The sequence below is a fragment of the Diospyros lotus genome, chromosome 1 (assembly GCF_014633365.1).
Source record: "Diospyros lotus cultivar Yz01 chromosome 1, ASM1463336v1, whole genome shotgun sequence".
NCBI classification, from domain to species: Eukaryota; Viridiplantae; Streptophyta; class Magnoliopsida; order Ericales; family Ebenaceae; genus Diospyros; species Diospyros lotus.
The window spans coordinates 51,326,541-51,354,452 of NC_068338.1; the positions used below are offsets into that span (position 1 = coordinate 51,326,541).

General features: G+C 36.7%; 2 protein-coding genes across 6 annotated transcripts; one reads left to right on the forward strand and one right to left on the reverse strand.

Moving 5' to 3' along the window:
- Positions 1-855: 855 nt before the first annotated feature.
- Positions 856-20,853, reverse strand: LOC127810880 (two-component response regulator ORR26-like). 5 transcript variants are annotated; one of them, XM_052350473.1, is made up of 8 exons: positions 19,942-20,853; positions 16,042-16,144; positions 6,070-6,222; positions 5,291-5,740; positions 5,060-5,136; positions 2,097-3,125; positions 1,911-1,994; positions 856-1,133 (listed from the first exon to the last, which is right to left on the reverse strand). In XM_052350473.1, exons 3-7 carry the CDS (start codon positions 6,176-6,178, stop codon positions 1,914-1,916), a joined length of 1,746 nt encoding a protein of 581 aa, XP_052206433.1. In that variant the 5' UTR covers positions 6,179-6,222; positions 16,042-16,144; positions 19,942-20,853; the 3' UTR covers positions 856-1,133; positions 1,911-1,913. The 5 variants fall into 5 exon arrangements, with proteins under 5 accessions (XP_052206433.1, XP_052206445.1, XP_052206441.1 ...); XM_052350485.1 differs by lacking the exon at positions 16,042-16,144 and having other exon boundaries at positions 2,097-2,168; positions 2,304-3,125; positions 19,942-20,852; XM_052350481.1 differs by lacking the exon at positions 19,942-20,853 and adding an exon at positions 16,342-19,926.
- On the forward strand, positions 20,586-27,721 carry LOC127794401 (protein GAMETE CELL DEFECTIVE 1, mitochondrial). Its single transcript, XM_052325447.1, has 5 exons — positions 20,586-20,936; positions 24,586-24,741; positions 25,175-25,881; positions 27,064-27,253; positions 27,337-27,721. The coding sequence occupies exons 1-5, from the start codon at positions 20,586-20,588 to the stop codon at positions 27,553-27,555; spliced, it is 1,623 nt and encodes a 540-aa protein (XP_052181407.1). The 3' UTR covers positions 27,556-27,721.
- The last annotated feature ends 191 nt before the right edge of the window (positions 27,722-27,912 follow it).

Consider the following 27,912-nt stretch of genomic DNA (forward strand, 5'->3'; position numbering starts at 1 on the left):
GGTGGCAAGCTCACTTAGCACTTAAGCATGCTACAATCTTTTCACGGCCCATTACATATCTGGGACAACATTTTAGACTGTCAACAAAATTAAGATATGATATGGCTATTGGCAAAAATAAGAAATTTGGTTTCTGTCTTTTTCTATAATTAACCTTAAACCCTTATTAAAATGCTATATGAAATTGAACTTTCGAATCTTCTGAATTTCTAAAACAGATTACCACTTACAATCCAACCGATTCTAATAATGTATGAGTTTGGTATTAAACATAGAAAATACTTCAAAACCATGGGGATTGGTGGAGATCAATACCAGAACCTCCCAAGTTTGCACTTTGTGAGGTTTAAACATATTTTTCAAGAAGCAAATTGTTATCCTCCGGTTATTAAATAAGTGATTTCCTTTTCATTTATGTACATTTTCATTCCACCGAACATTTCCTTTCTTATATCAATTATAAAGAGTTTAAATGATTTTATTTTCTTTCCAGGATCAGCCTAAAAAACTGCAAAATAAATAAATGAGAACTCTTTATTTATATTCATAATAATGTACCTTGTAGAGGTAGAAACAAGTTACACCCTTGCCCAAATTTGACATTTAAAAAGTCACACAATCTTGACAGTCGATGATCGCTTGACTGGAGTTGGAACTGATAATGAACTATCGACGTACTAATTGAGCTTCTGGAATGTCCCCTGTTAATCTACAGTTGATTATGGCTTCGACTAACGAGAATTTGTGGTCATTTTCAGTTGCTTTATACTTCATTTCCTTACTTTTCGTATCATACACCCTTCACACATATAATTTTTTTTCCTGTTTTGACATAACTATTGAACCAAAATGGTGTGAAGGTTAAACCCACCAAATACATTGAATTTCCCATAAATGGACATGAATACATCAGTTTATCCGCATATTATCCAAAAATACGTCATTATGCATGCTACAGTACTTCCCATCAACATACACAAAATGAAAATATACATCATGCTTCCCAAAAGGATATCTCAACTTTGGTCATTTCAGGCCAAAATATCAAGAGAGTAATGGTTCCAAGAACTGGAATGATATTTCTTCAAGCTTCCACTTTATCTCTTTTCCCTTTGAAGGAACAACTTCATCCACTAGATGTTAAATGTGAAAAGGGTGAGCGGATGAAGCCCAGAAAGGGTTAAAACATAATTTTCATAACATGCTTCTCATGATAAATAGCATGAAATAATTGAACTTTGTCGTCTACAAGAGGAGCCAAATCAAATCTCTCTACGTCTCACCATATCCCAAACCTATGTCCAAGAGTGAGCCGCTTCCCCTATTCCCACTCTAGGTTGAAATCCATCAACCATGGTAAACACATTCTCAAAGACCCCCAACTACATATGACCACGGTTTTGTGTAATGTGAAAAAAGTCAAAACTTTTATGTACATTTGAACAACTCTCATCCTTTCATGTAACTCAAAAGAGAAAAACATATTTTGTTTCCATGCCAAGTTTTAATGAAAATGTGGTTCCTGCAATGGAAAAACTAGCCTTGATCACACAAGCACTTGCCTTGTGATTAAACAATAAACACTTTTGGCAAGCGGGTTTGTTGTTTTTATAAAAAACGCACTTGGCAAGTGCGCCCTTTAATAGAACAATAAACGCACATGATAAGCATGTTTATTGTTTTATTGAAAAACACGCCCTTTTTTTTTTTTTTTTGTAAATGCATTGAAAAACACACTTGTGAAATGTGTTTATGCATTTGGTCTTCCCAACACTAGATTCATAATTAATATCAACCCAATACTATTTCAGTAATTTTTTAAATAATTACAAAGAAAAACTAATTGGAAGAACCCCATATATATATGTTATATCTATTAAAAGAAAGGACTAAAATATTTCTGTACTCACCAATTAATTTATTTGACGAGGGCTTTGATTAGATGGTAAAAAATGTTCATCTGACAAACTGTGAGCTTCACCACCTGCAGGTTGCTGAAACAAGATAAAAAGATTTAGGTATTGGAGTATTTTGGAATAACTAAAATGTAATAGCCAATTGATAATATGTAAAAAAATATTTAAAAATGTACATGCCTGCTGAAGGGACTGATAGTTCACTTCTAGGTTATCCATATTGTTAAAATTCAAGGCTTCTTCAATGCCTTGCTGGTATGCATAAAAGAAAGGGGGGAGTATAGAAGAAAGAAGCGGCATTTTGTCATATATGAAGAGTACTAAAACTTTAAGTATGTTAACAATCTGCTGAACTAGAAATGGAATGTAGAACAATTTTTTCGATACCTGAAATGGATTTACTTCGGTGCCAATTTCATCCAAAAAACTGAAGTCAATTACATCTTCACCACAGTGTTGATCAAAAGTTATCCCACCAAGATCAGAAACATTAGAAAGAGGTGGCATTGAAGCATTCTCTTGTTGAATGGAACTCAATGATGGTGAGACATTATTTGTAATCTGAACCCCAATGGAAGACGATACTCCACGGCCCAAATGACCATCACCAGAATTGCCACTCAAAGTTGGCACAGGACTGATACTTTCATATTGGATTTCATTCATCACGCCACTGCTAAAATCTAAATAAGTTGATGCTTCAGCAGTTGTGAGCTCAGTATAATCACTGTCGCTAGAGTTAATATCACCAGATGCGGTAGAAATGTGCTCTTTTTGATGACCCATTTGGGTAAATTTTGTACCACTAAAGAGGCTGGCTGAAGTATTTCCGGCCAACAACAAATTGTTTTGATAATTATTTAATTCAATTCTTGAAGTATAGGGCATGTTAAATGCACTTCCAGGAATTGGTTTATTGAGATAATTGTATGATGAGTTGCTGGGTGAAACTTTCTGGAACAAATAAGGTGGATCGTCACCAAGTCTGGGAGCTTCAGTTGGAACATAGCTCTCACTATATGTGTGTTGAAGTGATGGAATCATGTTGCCTTGTTCCAGATTTTGTGATTGCAGTTGGCGTCTCCATAAAGGGACAGGCTGCATACGTGCAAATGTTGATCGATAAGTCTTTTCGATCTTGCTCCTTTCACTAATAGGCCGAGCTTGAGTGTTGGATTCAAAAACTTGCCTTTGGTAGCTTCGATACTTCTGCAAATTCATATTAATTGCATCATCAACAAGATAAAAACATCAAGAAAGAATAAATAATTTGTGCAGAAAGATTTCTGTAAACATGTAAGCTTTGTTCATGATTAAAAAACATTGATGTGTTTTATTTACATACAGTTATGCTTACTTACATAATTCTTACTCCATATTTTTGTGCTAATACACACCTTACAGGGTAAGAGATAGTACATATTATTGAACCAAGATCTTCCATGATCAGTCACAGAGTTACAAGTTAGTTTGTATTGCTCACTGATTGTAAGAGAAATACAAGGTCCAATAGAACTGTAAAGTAGTAGGATCAAGGGTTTCCTAGGCATTCTGAATTTTTTTCTTTGTATATGCACATCAATACTAATCAATAAATGTAGATTTCCAATTTGGCATTCTCTTTTTGTTGAAGCCTGTAAAAAATAGAGTTCATTATTTTACATTTACTCAGATGAATTTAATTTAATTTTCAAATTTATTTTATTTGAAGTCCACATGATTAAATATGAAACTAAATGATCATAGGAAAAAAATATGAAAATACATGTGACACAAAAACATAACCACAATTTTCAGTTAAATAATTGTATCAAACTTTTATACCGACGTAAACATTTTGGAATGGTAACACTAGAGAACTGAGAGAGAGTAAAACGAGTGACCTTTTTTTCTTGCTAAGGGAAATGAGTGTCTTTTACAGCTACCCATTACTTATTGTAATTGCTTATTCATGTTATTACATGCGTATGTAAAAGATTATGGTAAGTGGCACCAAACCCCCGATGGTTTAAAAATGTCTTTGAAGATTGGCCTTGTGGTTTTCTTTTCTTGCAAAAACCCCCGTTGGTTTAAATCCAAATCTTGTATATCTATCTAGAAAGCAACAAATTTTTCTAGTGCTGATACCTTTCCATACATGGAAACCCTAAATAGCAAAACTAAATGAGTGAACTAGTCCCAGCAATTGAGATGTTCAGTTTCATTCCTCCTAATGGTAGTTCCACTTGAGGCGGGTTATCTGTGGTGGTGTACAATACAAAAGGGGGGGGTCCTTCTTTTCAAAATGCCAGTAGAAGTGGCAAAAAATGTCAGGTATGCTATCCCCGATGTTAAAGGAAGACATAGGAAAAAACCAGTGCCAGAAAAGTTCCCAGTGTTTACAAATGGCAGAACCAATTCTCAGCGTTTTAAACATAATTACCGGCTGTTATAACCGTTGGTAATAGCTTTTGAACACCAGTTTTGGTACACTATTGTCAGCGTTTATAAATGCCATGAATGTGATAGAACACCAGTAACTTTGTTCAATCATAATGCATAAAAGCACAAAATAAGATGATAAACATTGGGGAAAAACAAATGAAAGACGCAATACCCTGCCTCCTTTTGGTTATTCCCAATTTTGATAACCAGTTACAAAAAATTCACAAACAAGTATCTACTATCCACTTTAATGGTCAACCATCCCCTACCATCTATTCACAAAGAAACATCCAACAATGATCAACCTAACAAACAAGCATTTCAACCACCACTTATCATCCATCCAGCAGTTCACAAGCAAACTCATCTAAGAAATATCAAAATTTTCATATAATGTAAAAAGGTCAGCATCCATCATACCATGTGCAACAAGTACAAAATTCAAAAACATATATACATGCAACAAGTATGACATCCAAAAATTAAAAAAAAAAAAAAAAAGAGTAGCAGCATTCAACAAATTTAATACATACTAAATTTGTTTGAATAAATTGAACATATTAAAATAGGAATCCTTTTGGCAAGTTTTGTTCCGTGTTTCTTATTCCAAAGTTAAAAGGCATTTGAAGACAGACAATGTGCATTAATATACATCTAAGATATGGCAAATCAATAATTTTCATATAAGATGAAATATGCACAACCAAATAATAACAAACCTGCAAGTGACTAGCTACTTGTTCCCTTGTCAATCCAGGCACATTCATCAGCTTGACAAGTTTATTTGGAACAGCATCTGGATTGTGTCAAAAAGGGAGAGGAAATTAATCAATCAGGCAAGACAAAATGAAAATAAAAGAGCAACCCTAAAAAGGATATCAATTAATTCAACAGAAATATGTCAATATACAATAAGAATGAGAAAAATTCCTGCCACTGAAATCCCTTACTTTCAGGGCCGCCCATGGCTTTAACAGCTTCCACAAACTGGCTGTGGACTTCATTTGTCCAAATAAACCTTGGCTTTCTTGGGCCAGCAAAAAAATTATTGCCATCTCCCTCTTCAGCATTTGTATCCATTACAATGGCCTTTTTCCCAGAATCCTTCATGCTTAGCATATATTCAATTGGAGATGATGCATGCTCCATTTCTTGAATAGAAAATTTGTGAACTTGGGTTGCCTCTTGAAACCGGATTGCTTGATTGCCAGCCTTGGCAATTTGGTGTGCTTCTTGAGCACTTCCACTTTCCTCGGTAACAGTTTTTCCTTTTCTACTTGCAACCGCAAATTGCCATAGATTTTTCAAGTCACTTGGGGTTATCGGCTTCACTATGAAAAGTGCAGCCCCACTCTCCAACGCCTTCAGTATGATAGCATCCTTGTCATCAGCTGACATAACTGCATCACAGGCCAATTTAAAAATAATGATGATAACAACAGTATGACGTTAGATCTTCAAATGTTATAGGGTGTTTATATAGTATCATGCAACACACATATGCAAAAAGGATCCCAACTGACTAAAAATCATTGAGGGCAAGCAGTAAACATGGACCTGTCTGTGTGCAACTGAAAAAGAGAGGAAATTGCCAAGCCAATAATGAATTAGGAGATACAAAGAAAGAAAAGGAATTCAAATGAGAATTATTTTGCATACCAGGAAAAATTGACTTCAAAAATAGAAAGCAATAAATGACCAAAAATATGAAAATCAAAGTGATTCTTACAAACTACAGGTAACTTGAATTCTTCTTGAATTTGCTTTTGTAACTCAAATCCGTTCATGTCTGACATATGCACATCTGTGAGGACAAGATCAATGGAGCCTGCCTTCATTCTTAGGGTGCACAAAGCATCAAATGCATGTTTCTCTGTTAGAACTGAAATCAACACATGAAAAGAAATTCGTTAAGTGATAATGATCAAACCAAAACACTAAACAGTTTCCAGCACACGTTATGTGTTTTATAACTTTCTGCAACAAAATACTTGGATTTCACAAACGCTCATTGGAATCTGAATGAATTGAATGAATGAAAGCGTGAGTCATGGATAATCGAAATAAAATTATATAAATCATTCCATGTCACATATATGTCAGGTGATAACTTTTCTCTTGTATGCATGTAGATATCCTCTCTATTGCCCTATATATCTTAATGAAATTGTATTAGAAAAAATCTAATGAATGAATACATAACACACTAATTAGTGAAACTTGTTACTTAAATAAGATGATGGATATCTATGTTCACATTAATTATTGAATGAGGATATAGAACCATGTTGAACAGAATGCAGATCTCCCCCCCCCCCCCCCGCGGCGGCAAGATTTTCTATTTTATGGGACATAAAAGGGAGAAAATGAGATCAAGTTTCTTTTTTGGGTAAATTTCCCGCAGGACCCTTGAGGTTTGGCTAAAAAACAGTGACTATCGCTGTGTTTTTAGAAGTAACATGAACCTCCCTTCAGGTTAATTACCATGTAACAAATAACCCCCTGCTGTTAAGTAATGTCAGTTAATTTTGCAAAATTCCCAAACTGCCCCACCTTCTCTCTCTCTCTCAAGTATAGAAAAATAAAATTGAAACCCACTGTTCACATTCTTCATGAAGGCTGCTTTTCTACTCCTCTTAGAAACAAAAATTGAAACCTAAGCAAATATAATATGTATGTATGTATAGATATATAAAACCTCCTGCAACCTGATTCCCTCTTGGTTTTTGTAAATTTTCTCATTTAATTTCTGTATGCTTCTCTCTCTATTTTGGGATGTACTCCTCTTGCAACCCAGCTACTGGTGGGTTCCAAAATTGAACCCCCACGTCTCCAAGATCAAGACCAAATCCTTCTTGATTTCAATGAAGAGAAAAACGACCAAATCGAAGAAAAAAAGGAACCCAAAATCTTAACAGAAGAAAAATGTAATCCGAGCAGGGGATTTTTTTAAGGACTGAGGTTCATATCTGAACCCCAGGGGATTCAGGTTTGGATGGGGTTCAAACATGAAATCCTCACACTCCCCCCCCCCCCCCCCTCTCTCTCTCTCTCTCTCTCTCTCTCACACACACACACACACACATAGCCAATCAGCCCCATTGCCGTTGGAGACATGAGAGAGAGAGTGAAGAGAGAAAGAGATAGGAGGGGAGGGAGAGGACAAAGAAAGAGAAAGCAAAGATGAAAGAGAAAGGGAGAGAAAATATCTTAAACATAAGGGTAAAATGGTCATTTGACTAGGTCTAATAACAACAGGAGAGGTCTATGCCATTTTCAAAAAACACAAGGGTGGTAGGTGTCTTTTAGCCAAACCTCACGGGTGTCGCGTGAAATTTACCCTTCTTTTTTGTAGGAAATTAGAATAAAACTCTCTTATTCCTTGAATGTACACGGATACATCCTCTTATAGAGGAAAAGGAATACAACAAGGAAACTAATCTAATTACAAGAAAGGAAGGAAAAGTAAACAAGAAAGATACATATAAACATTCTTAGGAAAGTTTCCTAAGATTAAATTAGGTAATATCCTATTTCAGTTTTAGAAACTTCTAAAGATCTTTTTCCCTTGACATATCTTCCTGATCCAACATATCTTCGTAATCCAACACTCCCCCTCAAGTTGATAAATAAATATTTGTTATTCCCAGCTTGCTTATTAGAACTTTAAATCGTTTTGCAGCCAACCCTTTAGTTAACATATCAGCTATTAGATTTTCAGATGACACATAAGGAATCTGAATTAGACTAGCATCCAACTTCTCCTTTATGAAGTGCCGGACAATTTCTACATACTTTGTCCTGTCATGCTGAATAAAATTGTGAGAAATATTAATAGCTGATTGTTTATCACAAAATAGGTCAATAGTACCTTGGATCTTGATCTTCAAATCTTCCAAAATAATCCGTAGCCACAGCAATTCACATAAACCTAGGGCTAGGGCCCTAAACTCGGCTTTTGCACTAGATCTTGTCACAACATTTTGCTTTTTACTCCTCTAAGACACAAGATTTTCCTCCAAAAATATACAATACCCGATGGTGGATCTCCTATCAATTAGAGAACCACCATAATTTGCATCTGTGAATCCTTGCACATTTAATTCAACCCCAATTTTAAACAAGATGCCCTTACTCTGTGTGGCCTTTAGGTAGCTTAAGATCTTCCTTATTGCCTGCATATGCTCCTTGGTTGGGCTATGCATGAATTGACTTACTAGGCTGGCAGCAAAATCTATGTCAGGCCTAGTACAAGAGAGGTAGATTAACTTGCCAACAAGTCTTCGGAACCTTCTTTTATCTACTGCCTTCTCCTATGGATTTTCCTTCAATAGGATGTTAGGTTCCACAAGTATGCTAGTTCCTCTGCCCCTTGTCATCCTTGTTTCAACCAACAAGTCTAACACATACTTGCGTTGGGATAGGAAAATTTCAGCCTTAGAGTAAGCAACTTCTATTCCCAAAAAATATTTGAGAACCCCAAGGTCTTTAATCAGGAATTCCTTAGCCAATTTCCCGTTAAGGGTCTATTGTTCTTCATCATATTTTCCTGTGACCATTATATCATCAACATACACTAGTAGGGTTGTGACCTTTTTTCCCGAATGTTTAAAGAAGAGGGTATGGTCCCTTCTGCTTTGGGAGTATCCCATAGACTTCATAGCCTTAGAAAACCTCCCAAACCATGCCCATAGGGGTTGCTTGAGCCCATACAAAGCCTTTTTAAGCCTGCACATTGTACCTGTCTCTCCTTCCTAAAATCTAGGAGATAACTCCATTAACACTTCCTCCTATGTCCCTATGTAAGAAGGCATTCTTCACATCTAGTTATTGCATCTTCCACCCGAAATGAGCTGCTAGAGATATAAGAATCCTTACAGTGGTCATCTTTTTCCAAGGAGGTAAAGGTCTCAAGATAATCTATTCCATAGGATTGAGTGTAGCCTTTGGCCACCAGCCTACATTTGTATCTCTCCAAAGTTCCATCAGCCTTGTACTTTAAATTAAATATCCATCTCCAGCCAACTAGGGTTATTCCCTTAGGTCTAGGCACCAATTCCCACATTTGGTTTTTATTTAGAGCATTCATCTCCTTTAGCATGGCTTGCTTTCAATTCTGGTCTTTTAGAGCCTCATCTACTGACTTAGGAATAACAATGGTATCCAATGAGGTTAGGAAGCTTTTGTGGCTTTGGGAGAGACGATGGTAGGATAGGTAATTAAACAAAGGGTGTAAGGTACAATTTCTGACCCCTTTCCCTACAACAATTGGCATGTCCAAGTCATTAGAAACATGGTTAGGCAAGGTTGAATCCAATGGTTGTGTGGATTCCATACCTAAACTGAGGTCTGATGCTAATGTAGGCTGAGAATCCACAATAGGATGCCTCCTTTTAAACACATATATATGGCGAGCCCTTAAACCTAACCAGGGATGGCAACTGAGGGACTACTTGCTCATTGCATGCTGCAGGTTGAGGAGAGATAGAAGAGGAAGTAATAGGAATAGGAGTGGAATTAGGTTACAGAGATTGGTGTGTGTTAATTAGAAGGTCAATCATTAGGTTATTGGAGTTGGTTGGTGATGGTGCCAAGTTAGGAAAGTCATCCCCAATACTATGGTCCCCATATTCCCCATTCTCCCCCTAGGGACCAATCGGAGAAGGACCAAAAAAGGACTAAGATTCAATGAAAGTGACATCTTTGGAGACAGAATTTTCTAGAGGTAGAATTGTAACACTTGTAGCCCTTTTGAGTGGGAGAGTAATCAAGGAAAACACACCTAAGAGCCCTAAGATCAAGTTTGTCTCGTTGAATTTTAGGAATGTGAACAAAGCACACGCAACCAAACACTCGAAGTGGAAGAGGGATGTAGACTAAAGTCTGGAAGGAGGAGGACAAATAGTAGAAAGGGATTTTATTATTTAAAACCTTAGATGGAACTCTATTAATCACATAGGTTGTTGTTAGAACAACTTCTCCCCAATAATTTTTAGGAACATGGTGATGATGGAGAAGAGCCCTAGGAACATTAAGAAGATGTCTCATACTCCTTTCAGCTACTCTATTTTGTTGTGGAGTATCTATGCAGGAAGACTCATGAACAATCCCTTCTTGTTGGAAAAACTAATGCAAGTGATTATTAAAATAAACCCTTGCATTATCAATTCGGAATTTTTGTATAGGAATGTCAAATTGAGTAGAAATCATTTTGTAAAAATAGGGCAAGACAGTTCCAACTACAGCTTTATCTTTTAATAGAAAAATCAAACACATTTGAGTACAATCATCTATAAAGGAAATGAACCACCTAGCCCTAGAACAATTGGGGATCTTGGATGGTCCCCAAACATTCTAATGGACTTAAGAAAAAAGGTTTAGATGACATTTTATTGCTAGCTGGATAGGACACATGGTAGTGTTTTAAAATAACACACACATCACACTGAAACATACTAGGCTCTAGGGTTTTAAACAAAGCAGGAAACATATGCTTTAACAAAGTAAAAAGAGGGTGACCTAACCTAAAATGATAGAGCCAAATGTTGGTAGAGTCAGAATTGGACTGGGATGAGCAAGCGATCGCGTGTTGCCTCCCCTTAGGATTACTCTTCTTGTGTAAGAAGTACAGACCATTATGCTCCTCAACCACACCAATCATCTTCCCCATGCTCATGTCTTGAAATTCACACATATGAGGATAGAAAATAGCACAGCAATTTAAGTTCTTGGTGAGCTGATGAACAGAGATAAGGTTGGTAGCTAAGTTAGGTACATGAAGTACCTGTTTGGAAGATATAATAGGGCTAAGACTAACCTTACCCTTTCCAGTGATGGGAACTGAGGTTCCATTAACAATGGTTATTTGTTGAGGGATTTCATGGGGCTAATATGTCTCAAAAAAATTTAATTTATGAGTCATATGGTCAGTGGCTCCCGAATCAAGAATCCACATATTACTTCTACCAGTTTTAGAGGCAGAAAAAGACTTAGAATGTAAGCATTTACATTGCTAAGCAATTGAGCAAGGCCCGTCTTAGATTGTCCTTAGGAAATTCTTGAGTTTAGTAATCTCCTCTGCATTCAATTGAGTGAGATCAGATCCAATAGGATCTGTCTTTTCTGTGGGTCCAGTTTCCCCTTGCTCCTTGCTAGAGATATAGGCCCTGGTTCTTGGGAGATAGGTTCTTAAAACCTCTCATTCTTCTCAAAACAACTTCTTTCCCATAGAGTTTGAAGCATGCATCCCTTGTGTGCCTTGGCTTCTTGCAAGAGGTACACCACATGCCTTCACGGCTAGAATTCTTCATTGACACCTCTGATTTTCTTACTCTAAATCGTGTCCCTTCTCTGTTACTTGACACCATAGCTGAACTTTCTACTCCATGTTCATTAAGCATACTTCTAACAATGGAAAAAACTTCATTAAGAGTAGGCAATTTCTCCCTACCAAGCACTTGGATTCTCACTTGATCATACTCTTAATTTAGGCCTGCTAGGAATTCTACAATCTTATCCCGTTCAACAATCCGATTGAGGTGGCAGCATCCTCTCTGCACACCATTTTGATATCTTGATAGTGGTCAAGTTATAACTATAATCATTTCATCTTATTGTAGTACTCTATGATAATCAAGGATCCTTGTCTAGTGCCACTAATCTTAGTTTTAATCTAAAAAATAATCGAGGCATCTTGAACCTTAGAATAGGTTTGTCTCACAGTCTCCCAAATATCCCTTGTTGAAGTTAAAAACATGAAGTTTTTACTAACCTCTGGCTGCATGACACTCCATAGCCAAGACATTATCAAGGAATCTTCGGCATCCCATGCTGCGAAGATGGGATCTAAAGCCTTTGGAGGAGTTCTAGTCAAGTAGCCCATCTTCCCTCGGGCTTTGAGGAATGTCCTCACAAGTTGAGCCCACTGCAAGTAATTCCTACCCTCTAACCGGTAGGAATGGTACAACCCATGCAGCTCTCTTGCACCAGTAAGCTAATCGATTGGGGTTGATTCAAAAGTGGTCATAGTAGGGGCTGCTTCAGATATTTCAGATATAATTATCAGGAACAAAAAACGGTTGAACGGGGAGAAACCATTGAAGGCTTGGATGGAACAAACAAGGATGTGCAATGAAGGCACACTAGGGTTTTAGGATGAACAAGTGGATATCACTGACTTTGATACTATGTAGGAAATCATAATGTTTTAGGATGACAAGAGGATATCGCTGGTTCTCATACCATGTAGGAAATCAGAATAAAACTCTCTCTTATTCCTTGAATGTACATGAATACATCCTCTTATAGAGGAAAAAGAATACAACAGGGAAACTAATCTAATTACAAGAAAGGAAACTAATCTAATTACAAGAAAGGAAGGAAAAGCAAACAAGAAAGATACATATAAACATTCTTAGGAAAGTTTCCTAAGACTAAATGAGGTAATATCCTATTTCAGTTTTGGAAACTTCTAAAGATTTTTTTTCCCTTGAAATATCTTCGTGATCTAACATATTTTCATGATCCAACATTTTTTTTATCCCCACCTACAAATCCATGTATATACCCTACTCTACACCTTGCAATGAATTTTCACTTCTTAATAATTACAGCAAAAATAGCTTTAAAGAAAACAATGATTCTCTTGGGGAGAACCCCCCAAAAGAATAAAGAATAAAAAAAGAAACAAAACAAGGAAGAAATTGAGAAGAAAAAACATCTAAAGAGGGTCAAATCATCAAAAAGAGATTCTTGGAACAAAATGTAACAAATTAGAGTTGTCATGAGGTATATATCTTAGTACCTTCATATTTGCAAGATTTAAGTGTTGCAGCAGCAACGGTAAGGGATGTAGAATCATCATCCACAACCAGAACTCTGATTGATCTAAATGGGGATATTGTTTGTGAAGGTTGACTTGATGTGACTATCTCACGATCCATCTCAAATATGAAAAGGCTACAAAGAAAGTGGCAGATAAGAAAGAGATGGATGGAACTTGAGCCAATGACTGCAACAAATTGAGTCAAGGTAGTATATAAGAAACTCACAGCGCCAATGGAATTGGTGGGGAGAGGAAGGTGAAAAAGATGAAAAGAGGAATTACTCAGTCTTCAAATTTTTTTATTTTTTTCAAAACTGCTTCGATGAAAACTGGTGACATTTAAAGCACCATATTAATATATAAAACAAAATAGTGGGCTAATAAATGGAATTCCTTCTTAGTGGAATTGCATTATCTGTAGTGCCTTTCAATTTAATGCCTCAAATTCCCTTGCTTCCTAATTGGTGATATAGGGTCAACTTGGAATTGTAAATGCCACTCGTAATTCCTTTTTTTAATTCAGTTTTCCTGTATTAAATGCTTGAACTGATGATATTTGGCAAGTTGATCAAGTTCAACATGGTGAATGTGTAACCTCTAGAAGATAGATGTTATTGTAGCTATTGAGGTAAATTAGTTTGTGCGTGAAAATATGAAAAAACAACTCCTCAATATCCAAGAAGAAATCCAAGTTTGACATGCTTGGTGTCATGAACCTAGGGTTTAGCCTAGGGTTGGATTGGAAATTGGAAGAATGAAGGGAGAATTTAGAAGACAAATAGGGAAGAACAAAAAGTGAGGGAGGGAAAGAAAGAGAGAATTTAGAGGAAGGAAATCAGACTATTCAAAACATAATCTTTTCCTCTTACAATTGGCCTTTTTAGCCTTTTTATAGGCATAGCTAGTTGCTTAACTAATTTCTAACAGCACCCATGTGCTCTAACAAATTGCCAAATATCTCTAACAAATTATTATACGCTATTACAATAATACCTCTTCATTGCTCTTAGGGTCATGACAATTCCTCCCTCATTAGAGAGTTCTTATCCACAAGAACTTGCAGCAATTACCCATTACTTCATCAAATTCCCGCCTTCTCTATTTGATTTACCTTTCTTTCTTTCTTTCTCCTTCTAGGCCTCTTCTTCTTCCTCATTCTTAAGTGTTCAAGATCAATCCTAGTTGTAATTTGGCCTAGAACTTCAATAGGAGCAACCTGATAGAATTTAAGTTCAATACACTCACCTTCTACAATAGTTGTCCAACCAAGATTGGTCTCCACTTTAAGAACACAATCAGCCATTGGTTCATTCCACCCTGCAGTAGACAACCACTTGAATTTTTCAGTGGAAGTAAAAAACAGCACAGCAGTGAAAGTTTTGTTCCCTTCAGCAAAACCTTTGATTTCTTCCACTATATCCCTTAGCTTTCCTCCAACTAGTGTTGTCTTCACCTTCTTGTTGCCTATTTTATCCCAAGTTAAGGACAATTCATCCTGCTTCGGAACCAAAATCCCATCGAAAGAATGTCTTTTCTCAACCTCCAGCTTCGTCCTTACTGCCGGTCCAAGTTCTTCAGTCTTAGGGCCAGTTTCCGTAGAGCCAATATAAGATTGTTCAGGTCCTTCAATCGGATTTGCCTGATCCCATGTTGTTCCATCAGCATCTTTATCTCTCTGTTTCTTCTTCAGTGCTTCCAATGTTAATTCTTGGAGCCTGGCACTATTAGCAGCATGCTTCAGAGTCTTGGGCTAAAGCAAGGTTACCATTGGCCTCAACTCTTCGTTCAAGCCAATTAAGAAGTTTGAAACGAAATAGGACTCTGTCAAATAGGATTATGATTGAGCATTAAGACCATCAGCTCTTCAAACCTCAATTGGTACTCCATCACTGAACCTACCTGCCTGATTTTGTTGAACTCCTCCACCACATTAGACAAGCCCCGATCTCCAAACTTCTCCTTAGGCTACCCCATTTTTAAGGGACTCCTCTAGGTTAGAACCTTCGCGATAATCATCAAAGAATTCCACGAAAAAGCTATAATGATACTTCTTAATTAGTATCATCGCAAATGTAATGCCTCACCTCTTCAGGGCGTTGTATTTATGCTAAGATTTTTTATTTTTTTTTCATATACTCAAATCACACTAAAATCCTCAACATTCCCATATAAGAATAGCATTCCCAAAATATAACTAAGAAATGGTAAACTTAATCATAAACGGAAGCAGAATTAGAACCTAATGATCTTGTAAATTAACACATAAAAGATTAATACATAAAATATTCATACCACTTCGTCCAACATAATATTACAATATCAGTTAAAAACCAAATACAAAACCAACTAAAATACTGGTCCTAGCCCTGGCATAGGACACACAAAAACTTTCATCATGCTCATGCCTCGATCACTCCCTTGCCCTTCCGGCTGCTCGTCTCGCCTGGAACTTGGAATATTCTAGGGACAGATGTCCAACATTAAAAGATGAATCTTCTAAGAGAGAGTTAAAATAACATGAATGAATGATGCATGGACATATATAAACAAATACCCTAATGTAACTTCCCTGGAAAAACAACTCGGCACGGAACCCTAGGCAAGCATCCCAACATGCACACAAGGCAACAGGATACCCCTATACGTTGTTCCAACAATACCATTGGGAAATTACGGCTACACTATTAGGGCAACATCCCATCCCATGCACAAGTATCAAGATGTCAATAATATCATGCTATGAGAAATATCACGCAACGGTATATGTATAGATATGACAAAATGCTCACAAATTACATATTACTTATCAACCCTCGGAAATAGCATGCATATAAAGAAAAACCTCATTACATAAGCTTTTAGGGTGAAACCACTCACCTTTCGCACAAAATTCAGTACACCTCGAAAAGCGTGCACAATCTCAATTTTCTTGCAGACCTCGAAATTTGCACAATCACTCAATCTTGAGCCCCAAAGCAACCTATCCATCATATTTATTCAAATAAACATCAACACTCATTTTTCCATAATTTCTTCCCATTTTTCTCTATTTTCTTCCTATTTTTATCTTGAAAAATCCAAAATAAATACCTACTCAAATATTTTTCCAAATATTTTTACACCAAAATTCATAAAATAGTTTTCTCGAAATTCTAAAAAAAAAAAATCGAAAAATACCTATTGGTCACAAGCCCTACGCGTGAACTGAGAGTGAGAGTTGACGCGTGTGCTTCACGCGCCAGTCGTTTTCCCCTACTCTGGCACACCGGCGATGCTGATTTTTGCTCCTGGCTTGATCTACTCCTTTAGTCGATCACAGTGTACCTAGGTTGACTTGAAAGGAACACTGGAAGTGGCCCAACCGGTCGATCAAAGTCTCGGCCAAAACATCTACCCAGGTTTCTGGTGAAGCTTCGAATCCTACTCAACCTTACATGAATGCTCTCCAAACTTTTCAGAAACACTCTACAATCTTCAATGAGCAAAAGCCCCTTATCCCTTGCCCTTGATTCAACCCTCGGCCCTTTCGACCCCTATTTAAACCTATTTTCAAGCCTCAAAACGTCCAATCTTGTCTAATCTAAGGTCTATAATCCTTTTACCTGCCCTAGATCAACCCATGACCCTCATTAAGGCCCCAAAAGCCGGCCTCCAAAGGCCCGATTTTTCGGCCAAGACACGACCGAAAAATCCATCCAATCCGGCGTCGACGTGGCCAATTCTCAACCAAGGATCAGCCATGATAGCCTAGGCCTAGCTTTAAGGCCCCCCCAATCCACTCTCTCGAGTCTCCCACGGCCGAAATCGGTGATGGGAGAGGTGTGGCCGGCGATTGGCAGTGTTCACATTGCCAGTCTTCTGAAAATTACATTTCTGCCCCTATCAAGTCTCAAAATTTTATTTCAGTCCTTTCCACATAGCCCCTGGACTTTCCAAAATTTCCATTGAGACCCTCAAGTTCTAGACTCTTCATTTACACCCTAAAAATTTAGGAAAAACATCATTTCAACCTCCCTCAATCAATTTTAAGAAATTACACTTAAGCCTGAATGAATGTTTTGATTGTAAATCCTTTCATTTCAACTCGAAACCACTTCAGGGTTGTTTTACATATAAAATAAAAGTTTCCTCAAGGTTCTGATGGCTTTCAGGAAGTCTCCTATGATAATTTGGTTTTTCAGCCTGATCCAAAACTGTATCGAAAACTACCTCTGATCTGATTTATTTCGATGCTAAAAATTGATTTGGTCACTTTCTCAGCCTATTCTGATACCGATTTCTATAAACTTTTGTATTTCTTTCCAAATACTTATTTCAAAAGTAACCGAAAGTTTTTGGATATTACAACAAACTCCTGCAATTGCTCATGTAACATATGGCCGAATTCCTTGCTCGTATCATGTACCGCACTTCTTGTTTCCTTGTCCAATTGGCTGGTCCCCTTCTCCAATTTCTTTTCCCATGCCTGAGACTTATGGCCAAATTCCTCATGTTTCTTGTTGTTCCCAGCTAAAAATGCAACCTTCTTTTGCTACCCTTGAGACTCCATTTGTCTCAGCTAAAAATGCAACCTTCTTTTGCTACCCTTGAGACTCCATTTGTCTCGTGCATGAACTGCTCCCCATGGTCGACTTCTCACCAACAAAACACTACAAAGACCAAGGAATATGAGTTCTATACATTCTTCTATTTTGCCCGTTGTAACAGTTCATTTACTCGCTTCAAATGCAATTCAATAGCCGAAGAACACCCGCTCTACTTTGCCTCCTTACTTCAAACAAAGTTAACCAAATTTCAAAACCTAAATCGACCACTTGTTCCCTTTATTCACAGCCCCAACTGCCAACAATCAACGAGCTAGATAAGTTGAACAAATCCACTTCTCACACGGAATCCACTTCACCTTTCCACTTCGAGCAGCAACGGCTCAATTAAATCTACAGAGAGTTGGCTAGCAATAACCCTCAAAATCAGATTGGAAGCAACTGCCTATTCGTTGTCAATCACCTTCATGCATCGAAATCTAATCCCGAGAATCAATGGCCAACTTCCTCTTCAAGACTCGGACAGGAGTGCCCAAAATTCTCAGGCGACAATCACCTCACATCAGCCTAGAAAAATCGCTCACCCAATCACTGTCTGAGGACTGTCAAAATCCCAACCAAGAGCCGCCTCCTGTTGCGCTTGCAGAGATTCAGACATGGACTGTCGGAATTTTACACTGGAATCCTCTGGACTACTCGACTTCTTGTGCGACTACTCGACTTCTTGTGCGACGAACGGAATTATCTGGAATTGAGGATTGATCACTATGGAAAAAGGCTGAGGACCGTCGCTAAGATAAACGACCAAGATTGCCTGGGTTTGCTTGCCTTTATCCCATGAAATGACTTGGATCTAGCCACTAGGATAGCCGGAATCTCCTCGTACATCACGGTCAGATCTGAAAAATAGATCTCGTCCTTCAAGTTGCCTCCAAAAGTCGGGCAACCTCTGAATTTCCAACCCTGAGCCAACCACTGGCTTCATCTTCAGGACTTGGATCTATCGTGATCATGAAATTCACTAGAATCTGCTTCACCTTCACACACTGCTTGATAATTTCTATTGAGTCAACAGTCAGAGTTGCTGCTAGGAAGCACCCCCAGCATCGCCTCCTGAATGGATTGGCTCCGATTGCACCACCTGTTGTGGATCGACAATCCACAATTCCCAGCTAACCGCAGTGGGTCATCGCAATTCACCTATTCGATCATGATTGTTAGGTTCATGATGGCTCGAATCTACCTCCAATACATGACTGAACCGAATTCACTACTAGAATCGACGGAATCACAGTTGAGAATTGTTGGCTCTGATACCATTTGTCATGAACCTAAAGTTGGATTGGAAATTGGAAGAATAAAGGGAGAATTTAGAAGAAGAATAGGGAAGAACAAAAAGTGAGGGAGGGAAAGATCGAGAGAGAGAATTTAGAGGAAGGAAATCAGACTATTCAATTCTCAATTCAAAACATAATCTTCTCCTCTTACAATTGACCTTTTTATAGGCATAGTTAGTTGTTTAACTAATTTCTAACAGCACCCATGTGCTCTAACAAATTGTCAAATATCCCTAACAAACTATTATACCCTATTACAATAATACCCCTTTATTGCTCCTAGGGTCATGACACTTGGGATCTTTTTTTGATATTTCATTTTTATTTTTTTTCAATGAATACCTTGTAACACAACACTCACTCATGCAAATATCCAAGTTGAAGGAGACTCTTGGACTCATGGGAACAAATAATAGATAAAAACCTCCCCAATAGGAGCTTCACGGTCTACTATTGGATCAGCTTCCAGGTCAGCAAACAATAAGGGAATCAACACCACATCTGATTGTCGAGGTTTAATGTGTATTGCCAATGTGGAAATTCTAAGAAATTGACTATTGGGCAGCTGTTGCTAAGGGTTCATTTTCATTAAAACTTGGCATGGAAACAAAACATGTTTTTTCTCTTTTGAGTTATGTGAAAGGATGAGAGTTGTTCAAATGTGCATAAAAGTTTGACTTTTTTCACATTACTCCATGGTCAGACTAGACCCAAAACATCATCGCGGTGTGAGTTTAATCTACAAACTAATCAAATAAACAACAAATGTAACAGTTTCGGTATTGACTATTGAGTTGTTATGGACCTTAAACTCTGCCAAAAACCATAACCAGACCCTGAATTATAATTCAAAGTAATCCTATAAACAGGAATGAGAAAATGTCAAGAAGCAACACCTTTTCAACCCTCTGAAAAGCTCGAACAACAGCCTGCCAATTCTCCGGCTGAGTCTCCAAAACCTTCCGAAACTCCCTCCGCAATCGGTCCCTCTCTTCGTGCCACTTGGACTTGTACTCTACTTCCTCTGCCCCCTCCACCCACCTCTGTCTGTCATCCGACCTCTCCTTCATCCTCCTCCCATCATCCAACTTCACTGTCAATACCGTCCCATGAAACTCCACCGCCTTCTCCGCAGTAGCGCCATCGCATATCACAAACCCAAACCCCATGTTCCTCTCAGTCTCGTTGTGGCCCTTTATCAGTATAACATTCTTTATTGGCCCGAACTAGCGAAAGAACTCGGCCAGTTCATGCTTCTTAATCCAGAACGGAAGATTCCCTACAAAGATTTTCCCCTGCTGCCGGAATTCAACTCCCGGGGGTTCATTCGTAACCGAATTCCCCAAAATCCTATTTCCCCTTTCTTCAGGCCGGAATGTCGGCGGAGACGGCGCCGGTGGTGGCGGAGAGAGTTTGCTGCTTAACCGGAGCTTGGTGGTGAAACTGGGGGAACTGGAACTGGCGCTGGGGTTATTTGCGGGATTTACGAGGGTTTTGAGGGGGTTTGTGGAGAACTCTGGTTTCGCCGGTGGATGTTTGGATGGGGGGGGATTTGACGGACTTGCGGTGGGTATTGGGGCGGCGGATGTTGCCGGAAAGGGAGGAGGAAGAGGTGGAGGAGTTGTCGGATTCGGAGGATTGGGGTTTGAGGGAGAGGGAGAGGGAGAGAGCGCATGTGGAGGCGGAGGAGCTGGCGGCCGCGTGGTGTTTTCCGTCGAGGATGGAGGCGGAGAAGGGTGTGAAGGCGAGAAAGAAGATATCCATTACCAGCTTCAGAGTTCAGAGTGAACCGAATTTTGACTCCAAAAGTAGTGGTGGCACCATGCGGGTTGAATTCAACTTGGATCTGTGGACCGAAGATCCGGCTAAGAAAATAAATTTAAAGAAGAGGGTCCGTCAGATGTTTTATTATTAGTTTAATTAATTAATAGTAATGGCCATTAAATACATAAAATAATTTTGTTATAAAATTTTATTTTTCTGTTCAGTTGATAAACCTTTGTCAATAAAAACTTTTTCTCTCAAAAATGTCGAAGCTCTTTGGATTATACTGAGTGAAAATGATTTAGATTATAAGTGTTCATATTTTAAATTTTGAAAATGTTGATCGCAATGTTGATGGAGATAAAATAAATATTTTTAAAATTAATTATAGCTAAATTATTAATTTAAATAAAATTAAATGGTGACATCTCAATTTCACTTCATCCAAAGTTATGAAAACAGTATACAATAAATCCATAACATTTGAAAATAATGTCTATTTATTGTTACTTAGTTATTGCCTTGAAATAATATTTAGCATTATTTATATCAATAAAATAGATTTTAAAATTTTATCCAAATTTTAAAATATTAAATGTCATGTTATTATCATTTTACAAATAGTCTCATTTCTTTTATTACAAAATATTCTACTTATAATATAAGATAGACATATCAATTTTTTATTTGGAAAATAATATTTTAAATATATAATTACTCTTTAAAAATAAAATACTAATATAATTTTTACTTTAAGTCTTCAAAATTAATAAAATTGTAAAATAGATTGAATTTGAAAGGCCACTCTTAAAATTCATCATATTATTTATTAAGTTTATCACTTAAAATTAAAATATAATATTTTATTATAATTTCAAATAATATATACAAAATTAAAACATGTGTCACTTATTATATTTTAATTAATAACTATTTAGGACATCATTTTATTTTATTTTTATAATATATAAATTGAAGAAAACTCTAATATATAAGTTTTCGATAAAGACTATTACATTCTCTTTTATAATTTACTGGCACCTACTCAAATCGAGCTTGTAGATTATTCTATTTAATTTAATAGTAATTCTTATAATTTATTTTATTAAATTTTAAAAAAATTAATAAATTATATGATCTATGAAATTTTACAAGTAAAGGCCCAAATATTTAAACATACAAAAATAAATAATTAATTTTAGTAAAAAAAAAACAAATATTTGCAATGCATATTATTTAATGTATGTGCTTCCTCTGTGTTTCTTATATGATAACATTTGGGAGTTGGTCTAGATAATCAAATATATTAATTTATTATTTTTGGGAGTTGGTCTAGATAATCAAATATATTAATTTATTATTAAAAATAATTAAAAAAAACTACATATTATGAGATCAATTCACAAATATAACAAGAGTAATAATAACAATTAAAGACAAGTCATAAACAATAGAAATACGAGATAACAAATAGAATCAAATCATCCAAATATGTGCCACTATTGAGCATTCAATAGGTGGGCACTTGAAAGTTTTGGTATCAGAAGAGCACAAAAATTTCTAAATCATAATTTATGCAGTCTTCAATTCGAAACTAGGACGGAGTCAGCATAGGCCCAGTGCGGGGCATGACCCTCCATTAATTTGGCCCACACTGAGACTACCCAAAATCTGCAAACCCTCCAATGTCTCACCTTTATTTTCTCTTTCATTCAAGCACCCGTCCTCAGTCGCCGCCCACCCCTTTGCGCCCTGCCCTTCACAATTAAATAAATTATATTAATTTTTAATATATTTATATTATTTATTATTATTTTTTTTAATAAATTTTGCCCTAAGTAAAAATATTTTCTTGCTCTGCCCCTGTCCGAAACAACTTATAAGGTAATACACGAGTCTATAGGAATATATATGCTGCTTTGAGTCAAATGTCTACTAGCATCTTTCATTAAATAAACATCGTCATTGCATTGAACAAACAAATAACAGGAAGGCTTCTGGCTGTTGCATCCATCCACCAGTATCATCATCTCCAGAGCCCAGCAGATAGATTACTCGTTGAGTTTAAATGGCAAAATTATATTTTATATGCTTAATTGTAAAGAAAACGAACAAAAATGAAAATGTAGAAAGAACTTCAAAGGCAAATTGAATAGCACAGTAGCCCAGCAGAGTATACATATAATTCAAGAGTTATCAAAGTACTGCTATCAAAGATGTTATTATGTGTGATTCAAATAATGTTGATTTATTGCTTGATATATTCACTGGTTTATTTGCATTATATTTTTGTAATACGTCGTTACTACTTTTACTTGGCTGGTTTTATTGGAGCCATTGATCGATCGGCTCTTGAATCTCATATGATAGCTTATGTCTCTGGCTCCCTTATATAAAAGTCTCAATAGAATTATAATCAACATTCTCATCCTATACGTATCTCGTAAACTCTTTTTTCGAAAGTTGCAAGAAATTAAGGGTGAATGCATGCATGAGCTGGCCGAGGCTTCAGCCCAGGGCAGCTCACAATTTAAAATATTTTTTTAATATTAAAAAAAATTAATATAAAAAATAATTTTTTAATGTGCGTAATTAGTCCCAACAAAAAAAAATCATGAACATTATCTCTTGAATGACCAGACTGCAACCAATTAGTGACACTAGTTTCATTTTTCATATTATATAAAATTGTAATAAAATAATATATTTTTATTTGAAGTGATAAACTTAATTAATAATATGATAAATTTCAAGAGTGGCCTTTCTACTTCTATCTAATTTATAATTAATACTTCTATCTAATTTATAATTTTTAAGACTTGTATCATTAAGAATAAATATTAATCAACTAAAATTATATTTGATTTGAGTATTAAAAATATTTATTTAAATAATTACATATTTCACTTGAATAATACATAATTTACTCGACCAATATTATATTAAATTTAAAAAAATTAATCACTACAAACATAATTAAATACATATTTTTAATATTAGAAACTGATATGACATTGCAAAATTTATAATAATTTTATCTAAAATCAATAATAGTTCTATAAAAAAATAATAATAATTTATAATAGTGATTATAATTATTATTAACTTTAAATAAAACTATTATGAATTGTGTAATATTACATCAATATATATAAATAAGGTTGTAATGAAAATATAGTTATTATTTAAAAGATATGAAAAATTCTCCATATTTTGAGTAATATGCAGAATAATTTTTTTTATTTTATATATTATATGTTGTAAAACACACTAACATTGTATATTAATTTTCAGATAATACATATTTATTATATTTTATTTTTAAATTTATTTATTTATTATTAATTAATTTTATTGTAATAAATGCATTATCAAAAAATATATGTTTAATATTTATTAACCATATATATAGTCACGAAAATTAATTAATCAATCAAAATAATTATGTCAATTAAATTATGTATTATAATCCACCATCTATGTGCATATTTTTCATTCAACTAAATTTTTCTCTTAACATCTTAATTTGATGTTTTAATCATTATTTTTGGTTATTGTTATCTTTTAAAAAAAATTATAAAATATAAAATATTTAAAAAATAAAATAAATAAGATATATGTGTAAAATAGTCGAAAGTATAAAGGTTGAAATGAAATAAATAAGGATGTATGCCAAATTAGTTTATAATTTACATCATATAAATATAGTATTGTAAGCTAACTGAATTGCAAATTTGCAAAGCAATTTCAGCCTGCTGAAGGTTTGGAGCAGCTAGATCTACCCATCGCCACCGCCGCCTCGCCGAAGTGTCCGCTGCTCTCGCCGTCGCCGCTCGCCTCTCTTACCGCTGCATCCTCCGCTCTGGCCGCCGGCCGCCGCTGCATCTCCGCTCTCGCCGCCGACCGCCGCTGCATCCTCCGCTCTGGTCAAGGTATGATTGTGCTATTTTGGGACTTTTTGCTTATCTGGGATATAACAGTCTGGCTGAGATATCATTTCGTGGATATCAGAAGAGTAAAGAGAGATAGAGCGGGGACAAACCTAGATTGGAAGTTTTATAACACCGGAATCAACTCTTGTGATTGTCTTCCGATTCGTTGGAAACTAGCGATTACATGAATGATGGAACTGAGAAGAAGGGGAACAACAGAGTTGCAGAGAAATCTGGCCGGGAACCACAAACATCCACCCGACATTTGGAACTTTAGTTTTTTTTTTTTTTTCAAAGAACCAAATAAGTCAGTGTCCACTGTTTAGGATTTAGGGTTTAAAAAACTGTTTTCTAAAAAATTAAAGGCCAATAAAAAATGTTGTCAAAAACCAAAAACATGTAATTGCTTGTTTTCCAATTGTTCTGTTTACAGGAGATATTGCCAAAGAAAAGCACTCCGGAGATGAGAATTTTTCAGCGTTTTAAATCTCAATTTTTTGCTGTTTCAAGCACCGCAACATTGAAAAATGTAACAGACAGATCAAATATGAAGGTTTACCTTAGCTCCAGAATCTTTTCGACGAAGCCTGGTGGGGGTGCACACCAAGAAGGTAAATGGGGAAATGAAACTGACGGTGCTAAAACTACTGATGATGATTTGGGTTGGGATGTTGCCTCATCATGGTCAACTGGGTTAACCAAGGAGCATTTTGATGGCGAGGTGGTTGGTCATCAGATCACCCCTGGGGGTGCTAGAGAATCTGTCTTGCCTCAGTCTGCATCCACAACTTCAAAAGAAAATGACTATTTGAAGGCATTGGAAGAAGAGAACCGCAAAAGCAAAGGCTTTGTTGATGGATGGGGTGAGAGGATGCGGGAAATGAGTGTGTTGCTGAAGCAGGTGAGGGAGCCAGGAGCAAGGGGTTCATATCTGAAGGACTCTGAGAAGGCAGAAATGTACCGGCTTCACAAGGAGAACCCAGAGGTTTATACAATTGAGAGGTTAGCTCGAGATTACAGGATTATGAGGCAGCGGGTGCATGCCATTCTGTGGCTGAAAGAGCTCGAGGAGGAAGAAGAAAAAAAGCTTGGGCGTCCTCTGGATGACTCTGTTGAGCTCTTGCTAGACTCTTGTCCCGAGTAAGCTATTATTCAAGCATCCACAAAAATTCTCTCCTTAATTATATGACCATTTCTTTCCGTAGGTGCATGCAATGCAATTATTCGTATCCTTTTATTTTCCTTTTTTAATAATAACTTGAGTCTGATTATTGAGGTGATGAACTTTAGTCTCGTTCTTAGGGAAATTCATTCCAAGATCATGGCTGTCCCCTAATGAAGTCATGGACAGAGCATATCTAAAATTTCATTTGGGACTTATAGCACCCTTCTTATTGTAATTTCTTTAGACGAGGCTTAGGAACTATTAGAACGAGAACCCCTTCTTTCTCCTCCCTTTTGTATTTCTAATGCTTTCTGCTGAAATTTTTAGGTGTTTGTATTTATTTGAGACCTTGCGTGGGATTTGCATTTTACACCACTCTTTTTTGATAAGTGGATGCTAAGGACCCAAAACTAGCCCCAGAAAGCTGCACAACTAAAACACTACACGATCCAAGCACCTGAATAAAGAGAGCACACTGCATGTCCGTGCAGAGACAGAAGAAGTCTATAAACCATCATAAATCAGGACCCATGAGAATTCCCATAAGCAAGAACCAAGCACTCCAGACCCCACAATACATGGGTATAATAATTATACCTTTTACAATACACACAATATGTAGATATTTATTACCAATAAGACTTAAACACATTTGAAAGGCGTATATGACGAAGGCTTAGGTTGGCTGGCATTTGTGCTTGATAGCATCGTAGGAACTGAGAGCTACAACTTACAAGAACCTGACTGGATTTTGATTTGATGATAGTTCGCAGTCCATTTGTTCGCCTGATGGTTCATTTGTTGTTAAGCCTCTATCTGTAATGTTTCCTTGGTTTGCTGAATATTTTACAGCACACTTGTAGAACTGTAGATGGGATGCTCCTTTGCAGTGGTGCGCATGTATGCAGATGTGCTTATATATATAATGCTCATATGAACCTTTGTTTAAATGTATGGTCACATATATGTCACTCTTTATGTACTGTAAAATATTCTTTGAATAATGCTTGTACTTTCTTCATGATGCAGTTTTGGTGACATTTGTGTTGCTTCCGAACATGTTTTGAAATGGATGGTTTTTTTCAAAGATTAAGCTGTTCTGTGGTTGGAAACTGGGAGTTGATTGGTTGCGTTTTCCTACTTATTCCTTCTTGCAGATTTTTCAAGTCCCATGACAGAGAATTTCACGTAGCATCTCTTCCCTACAGACCAGATTTCAAGGTAATGCCTGAGGGTTGGGATGGCACCACAAGGGACCCTGACGAAGTCCACTATGAGATATCAATGAAGGAAGACGAGATGTTGTATCAGGATTTCGTCCAACGGATGAACTTCAACAAAATGAAGGTTAACTCTTTTGATGCCTTCCCAATCCTACTCCTTACTTTCCTCGAAACTTCTGGGTAATGTGGTTTTAATTTGTGTTACAGATGAAAGGAGAGGTGAAGTGCCATAAGTACAGCCGGAGACGCCCTGATGAGGGTTGGAATATCATGGTCGAGAAACTGGGGCCACGAGGAAAGCGTGGAAATGGCGGCGGGTGGAAGTTCATGAGCGCACCTGACGGATCTAGCAGGCCTTTGGATGAAACCGAGAAAATGTATGTGAGGCGAGAGACTCCACGCAGGCGGCGCAAGATTCTTCCGTGACGTGGAGACAGCCACCGGCGCTTGCTGGTTTATGTTCTTCACCTGTTTTAACAGTTCCAGATGGTCGGAGTTCATACTCTTGGGTCTTTGTCAGCTTGACAGTTCTTTTGGATCACAGTGGTTTTGTATTTTCATAATCTTTTGGGGGGGGGGGGGGTATGTATTTGGCGAATGCCAAAACTCCATGCAATTATTCCTCTCCTGACATGTTTTACAATGTTGCTTTTGACCAGAAGATAAAAAGGCGTTGGAGTTTTGTCTCTTCATGCTTCCAATTGGTCGCCGGGTAAGCGTGTCTCGAGAGGTTTGAGAGGGCGTACTCAGGGTGTGTAATCAATTATAATCAAATCAAATTGA